At 33.2% G+C, this 10,154-nt stretch overlaps 1 protein-coding gene across 4 annotated transcripts in view; it reads right to left on the bottom strand.

Moving 5' to 3' along the window:
• LOC107592452 (ras/Rap GTPase-activating protein SynGAP-like) overlaps nt 1–10,154 on the bottom strand; it is a 152,002-nt gene that overhangs the window by 112,197 nt on the left and 29,651 nt on the right. For all 4 annotated transcript variants that reach the window (XM_016281967.1, XM_016281965.1, XM_016281966.1 and 1 more), the window contains exon 2: nt 1,247–1,383. In XM_016281967.1, coding sequence (XP_016137453.1) covers nt 1,247–1,383 — 137 coding nt within the window. The remainder of the gene's footprint in view (nt 1–1,246; nt 1,384–10,154) is intronic.

Genomic DNA, 10,154 nt, shown 5'->3' with positions numbered 1-10,154 from the left:
ATATATATATATATATATATATATATATATATATATATATATATATATATATATATATATATATATATATATATACATACACTAAATATACAGTTATTAATACAATTATTTATTTAAAAACATTGATTTATTAATAATTAATCATGAACTTATTAGAAGACTTAACTAATTGATTAATTAATTAATGTATCTATTTATTAAATAAATTAAAACTGTAAGTTATTAAAAATTTAAAATTGTTTTTATATGAAAATGAGATGAACACAAAATTGCTGAAGTTAAACATTAACTACTCAAAATCAATAAAATTATTAATATTAAATTATTCTAATAATAATAATGATAATATTATTATTACTATTAATACTACCACTACTACTACTAATAAATTATTTATCAGGGATTTACATTTTTTATTTTTTGTTGCCGTTTTTCTATATGTTGCTTATATAAACATTGTTATATAAACAATATATAGCTAATTAAGAATGTATTATTTATGTGTATATGAGTTTATATATAAAAACTAAATTTTAATAATATACATTAAAATTATTATTACTAAAAATATATTACAAAATATTTATTGATGAGATATATTGTTGCCGTTGTTCTGTATATTGTTGTTATATTAGGTATTTAACAATTATAGCAATTGTTATAATAATAATTCATTTTCTATAATGCTCTCTAGATATCAGGAATGTTATTTATCATTAAAAAACTCAAATCTACAGTTTTACAGGCTTTGGGTGAAATCAGACATCATAACATCAAAACCATTCCATACTTTTGTAACCAGCGTGTTTGCCTGACGAAGGTGTTTGACCGGAACGTTGCTATTTTTAACTTTTTTGAATAAAGGGAGAATAACAGTGTGCAGATCTTTTTTCTATTATCTGATATACTTTTGTAACCTGCCATAGAAAAATTAACAGTCTAAAATGGAAAACATAAAACCTGATATTATCTATCAGTCTAATCAGACTACAGATAATTCACTGCTAATAATGCCCAAGACTCATATGCACACCAACATAATACTTAACGAGTTACAACACTCCCCGACTGCTGATGCAAATCAACTAAAGAATATAGAGAAACAAAATATGTTTGGAGCAATGGAAAGTCTGAAATAAAGACCCTCATGTAAACTGGCGGTAAAATGAGCACCCAGCACACAAACTGTAGAAAGGAACATGTTGGAAAGGAAGTGCTTGATTATGTGTGATTGGGCTGCCAGTACCTCCTCCTGGTCCAACATGTAGAGCTGATTTCCACTGATCACACACAGACGAGGATTCCAGTCGGGTTGCTCGCAGGAGGGAGCAGCAGCGAAGGAGGGCTGGTGTCGGTAGGAGGGGGGGACAGCATACCTCGCATCTGGGACAGGAGGAGGAGAGGAGAAAGGGTAAGGAACTGCATGCCAATAATAAAAATGCAAGACAAAACTACGCTGTTATTCCAGCTAGTTCAAAGTCTAGAAGCAGATTTAACCTGAATTTACAACATTTGACCAGTAAGTAGTACCAAACATTCATCCACAGAGATTAAAGAATCTATACCTCATAAGTCACTTTGAACAAAATTGTCTTCCATAATGGATAAATGGAAGTTTAATTTGATTAAGCAAAAGCTTTGCCACATTACGATAACAACGTAACTTCATGTCTGGCATTTTCACAGTGAAATTCATCAATGCACTACAGGAAAATGGATTGCGGTTTCAAATATATTTTAAATTGCACTTTAATCGTGATCACGACTTCTGATGCTGGCTGGCTGGCTATTTATATATATATATAATTATATTTGTCAAGCTTTCATGCTTTGAGTTGCCAGATGTCTAAATACTGCAATCAGAGCTTTTCTCTTAAAGGGATAGTTCACCCAAAAATGAGAATTATGTCATTAATTACTCACCCTCATGTCGTTCCAAACCCGTAAGAATTTTGTTCATCTTCGGAACACAAATTATGATATTTTTGGATGAAATCCTAGTTTTCTGACCCTACATAGACAGCAACGCAATGCATCGTGGTACTCACGTGAACAGCAGCGGAGATTGACCCGGAAGAAAAGAAAACATTGAATAAAGTGTTTTTTTTTGTTGTTTTTTTTACACAAAAAGTATTATCGTAGCTTCATAACATTACGGTTGAACCGCTGATGCCATATGAACTATTTTAAATATGTCCTTACCACCTTTATGGGCCATAAAACGTTTCAGTTGCATTGCTGTCTATGGAGGGTCAGACTCAGAAAGCTTGTGGATTTCATCAAAAATATGTTAATTTGTGTTCCGAAGATGAATGAAGGTCTTACGGTTTGAAATGACATGAGGGTGAGTAATTAATGACAGAATTTTCAGTTTTGGGTGAACTAACCCTTTAAACAGATATTTCTGGCGAGTGTTTGAGTTTATTTTCTCAACCTGGCAACCTTTCACAAACACTCTCTCCACTGCAAAAAACAAACAAACAAAAACAACACTGATGATCTGAATAGTCGTTTTTGTTGTTTTAATATGAAAACAATGTAATTTGGAATAATTGTAATTAACACTGTTTTCGCATTTGAGAGAACTTTTACCAGTTTGCATAATGTGAGTGTGTTAATGTATCATAAATACAGTAAACCAGGATGAGGAAAAATATAACTCTCATGTGAGTTGACATTTTCTAGATTTATGCTTACAAGAAAGTGAAATAATTCTGATGAAACATAAATAGAAATTATAAATCATGATTATTAACCAAGATTAATTTCTGAGCAAAATAACCTTGACTATCATTTTAACCATTATGCATTACCATTGTTATTATGCAGCCCTATTTAATAATTTGAGCAGCTTTGTATCAAATTTAGGAGGAGAAAAAAGCTGTAGGATGACTTTTTGAAGATGTATATTGTATGAATATTAATTAATAGCGAATGACTTTAGGTCAAAAAAGTTTAAAAAACTATATATTTTTAGAATATATTTTAGGATTCTTTGATGAACAGAAAGTTCAAAAGAACAGCATTTATTTTAAATAAAAAATATTCTAAATGTCTTCACTGTCACTTTTGATTCATTCTAACACGTCCTTACACTCTTAAAAATAAAGGTGCTTCAAAAGGTTCTTCAAGCGATGCCATAGAAGTACCATTTTTGGTTCCACAAAGAACCATTCAGTCAAAGGTTCTTTAAAGAACCATCTCTTTCTTACCTTTTTATAATCTGAAGACCCTTCTTTCTCCCCAAAGAACCTTTTGTGAAACAGAAAGGTTCTTCAGATGTTAAAGGTACTTTATGGAACCATTTAGACAAAAAGGTTCTTCTATGGCATCGTGAAGCACCTTTATTTTTAAGAGTGTACTGAATAAACATTCATTTCTTAAATGTACTAACCCTGGTATGGTACTGTATTTCAATCAAAATTTGGCAAACCCAGTATAAACTGTTCTTCACAAGTGCTCATAATACCAACCTATGAGATTTTTTTAAACAATACCAGGCAGTAAATGATCTGTACGTGGGACAACATTAACGTCAGGGTCAAATCATTCGGTCAAATTGAAGTTCACACCCTCCCCAGTCAGTGCGCCAAATTTTCAAATTTTTTATCATATGGTTCTATGGGCTGTCATGGACTCCATCCAAAAACATTAAAAAAAAAAAAAAACAGACACAATATGTACCTAAGAACCTTTGGTGCTTGACCTCGCAGCAAACACAGCTTTACTCAAACATAAACAATACATTTGAACTACATTTCTACCCAGAATTGTATCTTACAGACCGTCTATCTCCTCAGACTGTAAACGTATAACTCATGTGCAGGCTTTGATATTGATGGCACTGTGGATTCATCAAGTTTTAAATCGAGCTGTAAAGCTGTCACACGTTCGGCTCTGGCCCTGTCAGCCAAGGCGAGAGCAATAAAGCGATTACTGTGGCCTTTGACTTTTTTTACTTCATCCCTGTTCTTCTATAAAACTCACGACTGGACGAGCATCCCACTCTTTTGCTCCACACACTACAGCTCAGAGTCGATATTCTGCCCCGGTGTCCTCTCATTCCATGAGCTCCTACCCTCTGAACCTCCAGCCAATCAGAAACAGCCTTGACAGATGGTGGCAGCATCAGAGAGATGCTGGACCGGCACAGGACGCTTCTGTCCAGACTCACACACACACATTTGTCAGATTTCCTCCAAGCACTCCAGAACAACAGGGAAAGGCACTCACAAAACAGATCACTGGACTTAAGCAGACGTATGTTTGCTAGAATTTATGCACAGACAATTGGACTTCTCATTTTTCTGCTTTCCATTTGCTGGAGCTAGTGGAAAAACATATTCAGCAAAAGGAAAAGAAAGTCCAGTTGCTTTCAAATAAACTTGTGCACAAATGAAATCCTTCAAACAGCCAGATGTCTTTTATATTGAAGTACTATTGAGTATCATACTATTATATTTGTATTAATATTTTATATATTTTTTTTATTTCTCATTTTAATTGTAAAATTTAAGTAATGTTCTTGTAGTGTGTTTTTGTCATTTTCATAGATAGATAGATGGATAAATAGATCTATTAGCACTATTTCGGTGAAAAAGTGAGAACGGTTGAATACACTTAAATTAAAATGCTACTTTTAAATTGGCCTTTTTTATTTTTAAAATGCTTGTTAAACGAGTTTAAATGTATGTAATTGTGTAAACTATGCTGTATTCACCCATTCCTCCAAGCACTCCAGAACAACAGGGAAAGGCACTCACAAAACAGATCACTGGACTTAAGCAGACGTATGTTTGCTAGAATTTATGCACAGACAATTGGACTTCTCATTTTTCTGCTTTCCATTTGCTGGAGCTAGTGGAAAAACATATTCAGCAAAAGGAAAAGAAAGTCCAGTTGCTTTCAAATAAACTTGTGCACAAATTAAATCCTTCAAACAGCCAGATGTCTTTTATATTGAAGTACTATTGAGTATCATACTATTATATTTGTATTAATATTTTATATATTTTTTTTATTTCTCATTTTAATTGTAAAATTTAAGTAATGTTCATAGATAGATAGATGGATAAATAGATCTATTAGCACTATTTCGGTGAAAAAGTGAGAACGGTTGAATACACTTAAATTAAAATGCTACTTTTAAATTTGCCTTTTTTATTTTTAAAATGCTTGTTAAACGAGTTTAAATGTATGTAATTGTGTAAACTATGCTGTATTCACCCAAATAAATTCAATTTGTCTTGTATTTTGTCCATGGGTGTTCTTGTTAATAATAAATGTTCATCTTTTGATTATTGCTGTTGCCTATAGTAATTCTGTGTGTGATTAATTTAATGTGATTTCCAGCCCATTTTAAGCCAGGTTGAATACACTTAAATTAAAATGCTACTTTTAAATTTGCCTTTTTTATTTTTAAAATGCTTGTTAAACGAGTTTAAATGTATGTAATTGTGTAAACTATGCTGTATTCACCCAAATAAATTCAATTTGTCTTGTATTTTGTCCATGGGTGTTCTTGTTAATAATAAATGTTCATCTTTTGATTATTGCTGTTGCCTATAGTAATTCTGTGTGTGATTAATTTAATGTGATTTCCAGCCCATTTTAAGCCAGCAATATAATAATTTTTAAACAATAGATGACTTAAATAAAACAACTCTGCATGGTTAGTAAAAACGTATACCCCAACCAGCTGGGTCAAAATAACCCAGCAGGTGTTCTGTCCAATATTTACCCAGCGCTGGGTTGCCAAATAACCCAAGTTGGGTTGTTTTTAACCCAGCATTTATAGCATAATATTTTTTTAACCTAGCATAATTTTTTTTATTATTTCAGGTTTAGTTATTTCAGTACAAGTTAAATTGCATGAAGAAAAAAAATGGTACCATGGCAAATAGCAGAAATAAAAAAATATATATATTTTATTTTATTTTATTTCATTTAACATTTATTTTATTTCAAGTAATGGAAATGAACATTAAATTGCCCAACAATTGACACTAAAGACATGTATAATGTTACAAAAAAATCTATTTAAAATAAAAATGTTGTTCTTTTGAACTTTTTGTTCATCATAGAGCCTTAAAAAAGTTTCCGCTAAATATTAAATAGCACTATTTTCAGCATATTAGAATGATCTCTGAAAGATCATGTGGCACTGAGGACTGAGAAATTCAGCTTTGCATCACAGAAATAAATTACATTTTAAAATATTTTAAGACAGAAGACAGTTATTTTAAATTGTAATAATATTTCACAATAATACTGTTTTACTGTATTTTTGAACAGATAAATACAGCCTTGGTGACCAAAAGAAAAATGTTAAATTTAAGAATAAAAATAGCCCCAAAATAAAATCTGATCCAAAAAGCACCACAGAAAAAACCCCCACAAAAGTAGTCCATTTGATTCAACATATGAGACTAAGTAATAACAGAAATTTAGTTTTAAGATGAACTATTTCTTTAACATGACAGCAGGCTACAAAATGACTCAAACAAAAACAGCAAACACAGTACTGCGCCGCTGCTCTGAGCCGTATCCCCACCGCTGGGCCGTACAACACACTCACTACAGCAAGCTGGGCTCCCCGCTTGACAGTAAGCCAGCTGAAATCTTTTCCGCCATGGAAATATCCTGTCACATCCAGCTCCATCCTGACAAGAAGTCCTGGAGAGCTTGAGGAGCTGCCCAGCGCTGCCCTGTTCAACAGCACTCTCCGCCGCCATGTAAGAAACTGCTCATGACAACAACTAAAGACTTCACAGAGATAGAATATGAATGATTTAGTTGCAGGGAATATGTGAAGTGACTTTCTGCCAACTTAACACAAGGTACGACATGTTAGTGTTTCTCCAAAGCAATAAAGCTAAAGAGAACTACCTCTGTTTTATATATCCTTTGTTTACCACTTTATCATATATCTGTAAAGACATACTGAGACACTAATTATGGATTGAATATTGAGGACTAGTAGTGACAAAATAAAATGAATGAATCCGCTATCATTACGTCACTTACTCATCAATGGATGCTCTGAAGTGAATGGGTGCCGTCAGAATGAGAGTCCAAACAGCTGATAAAGCATCACACTAATCCACAAATAATCCAAATGACTCCAGTCCATTAGTTAACATCTTGTGAATTGAAAAGTGAAAATCCGACATGTCCACATTAATATATTTTCGTTTGAAAATGCATATTTTTCTCTTTCCGTTTTGGCCTTCCATCCACACTGAGACAGCGTTTTTGTCAAGGAAGACCCAACCGTTGTGTTAAATTTTTACATTACATTTTCAACCCAAAAGTTGGGTTAGTCCATATTTGACCCAAAGTTGGGTTGAAACAACCCAGCATTTTTAGAGTGTAGACATCTATGTTTCTGCCGGTAATTGTGCCTGTTATGTGCTATTCACTTTCACACTTTTGCTAAAGATATTTACTTTGTACACTCTTTATATTACAGTCCTAAAAAGATGACAGAAAATGTACACACAACTGCTGTCCTGCGGCAAAACCTGAAGGGCTGTTGCCTTTTAGATCAAACATGAGTGTGCGCGACATGGACGTTATAAGTTATTTCTGTAAATATAACGATCCTCCCGAATTGTGTGAAAACTTATGTCTGTCTGCTCCGTCTGTATCATCTCAGTGAGCTTTTATGAGGTTTTACACATGCACATTAAAGTGAATTTAACGTTTTCTGACGTTTCAGTGTGGATGAGAAACTTTTGGAAAATGCTTAAACACTAATGTGGATGGAGAGCATTTTAAATATATCCGGATTAATGTAGACGTAGCCCAAAACATTTTAAATGCGCTTCTGGTTCCAAAACAGTCAATAATCCATAATAACTAGTGCTGTCAAACGATTAATCGCAATTAATCGCATCCAAAATAAAAGTTTTTGTTTACATAGTATATGTACGTGTACGGTGTATATTTATTATGTATATGTAAATACACACACATACAGTTTATATTTTGAAAATATTTACATGTTTATACATTGCTATTCTTATATTTTATATTATATATAAATATATTTATTATATAAAAATAACATATTTTTCTTAAATATATACATGCATGTGTTTGTATTTATATATACATAATAAATATTCCCAGTATACACACATATATTATGTAAACAAAAACTTTTATTTTGGATGTGATTAATTGTTTGACAGCACTAATAATAACATTTTTCCAAAATAAAAGTTTTTGTTTACATAGTATATGTACGTGTACGGTGTATATTTATTATGTATATGTAAATACACACACATACAGTTTATATTTTGAAAATATTTACATGTTTATACATTGCTATTCTTATATTTTATATTATATATAAATATATTTATTATATAAAAATAACATATTTTTCTTAAATATATACATGCATGTGTTTGTATTTATATATACATAATAAATATACCCAGTATACACACATATATTATGTAAACAAAAACTTTTATTTTGGATGTGATTAATCGTTTGACAGCACTAATAATAACATTTAAAAAAATCAGTCTGCTCTTGTCCTCTCACATCAAATCCACCGACATATTTGTTTAGAACCATTTTGACTTGTTTTCGCTTGTAAACGGTGCTTTATCTGTGCATATTTCTCTCCCGATTCAGACAACTGGAGAAAGCAATATTATGGATACTTCAGCCGAAAGCAATGGTTTAAAGTTAAAACGCCTCAATGATGGAGTTATTTTCTATATACGGTATATGTAGCTTTTCACTTGACAAGATGTTAATTGATGGACTGGAGTGGTGTGGATTACTGTGATGTTTTTATCAGCTGTTTGGACTCTCATTCTGACGGCACCCATTCACTGCAAAGGATCCATGCTACATTTCTCCAAATCTGTTCTGATGAACAAACAAGCTCATCTACATCTCGGTTGGCCTGAGGGTGAGTACATTTTCTACTAATTAAAATTTTTGGGTGAACTATTCTTTGATGTGCCCATGGTTAATGATCTCTGAACGACCCATTTTGGAATGAACGTTCTGAATGAACTAGGAAAGAGGCTTTGGGTTGTAAGAGTACAGTAATTTCTTCAGTAACATTTGCTTTGTTTAATTAGAAACTGTTCTTCAAATGCATCTGTTTCAGCCCATGCACCACCTCTGACATCGCAGACGCAAACGCTGCAGGCGCCTCTTCATGTTCTCCATCACAAGCGCTGGGTGTCATTGGCTAGCACACTTCTGAGAGGGTGTTACTACTCTTTCGCGGGCTGTGGGTGCTGATGTGTGCCGTGCACATGAGGATCAGGCCGCGGATGGGTCAGTCTCACATTGTCATTATGCAGCCCAACATGAGAAACACTGATTATTCACATCGCTGCATTCCAAACAGAGCTAAAAATAAATCACACAGTATCTCCAGATGCCCCAGGCATGCACAGAAAAGAGAGTAGATGCAAGTTTCTTAATCATATCTGTGTTGCATTAGCAGATGTCAATAGTGTGTTTTACAGTAGGCTGAAAGGTCGTGCTTTGATGCATGCACAAAAGCATTTCTGTGTTCATGTACCGTGATGGACATGTGACCTTACATCATAATGGACTTTGAAAAGCAGGAATGTTATTTCTTAGAGGATGCTTTTATATAGCTCTGGAGATTTACGCATTGGCTTTGTCACTGATGTTTCTTCTGAAGCTCATTTGGAGATATAAAAATGAATACAAATACGCAATATTTGACATAGCCTACGTTTCCTATTAAGATTTTTGACAGAAAATCTGAGCAAACACTGAGAAAAGAAACTGCTAAAAGTAAAAGTGCTTTAAATAAAATCTCCAAAAGCCCATCATTCAAAGATATCTCAGCCAATCAGATGCCAGCAAACACGAAAAATATCTGACGGGTTGAGAATGTTCTTGATTGGCTAGCTTTCAGAATGGCTAAAATAACACATCTTTTGTTGTTTACAGAGTTGGTTTACAGAGTAGGTTTAGCTGGTTACCATGGGTCAGTTATAGCTCCTTCTGATTGATGCCATAACTAAACATAACTTTCACTCTGCAAGTGAACGGCGCTTTATTGTGCCATCCCAAAGAGGCACAAAATCACTTTCTCAGACTTTGAAATTAAATGTTCCTTCCTGGTGGAATGGCCTGCCCAA

The sequence above is a fragment of the Sinocyclocheilus grahami genome, unplaced genomic scaffold (assembly GCF_001515645.1).
Source record: "Sinocyclocheilus grahami isolate Dianchi unplaced genomic scaffold, SAMN03320097.WGS_v1.1 scaffold153.1, whole genome shotgun sequence".
Classification (NCBI taxonomy): Eukaryota; Metazoa; Chordata; class Actinopteri; order Cypriniformes; family Cyprinidae; genus Sinocyclocheilus; species Sinocyclocheilus grahami.
Note: the sequence above shows the minus strand (reverse complement) of the source record. Positions and strands in the feature narration are given on the sequence as shown.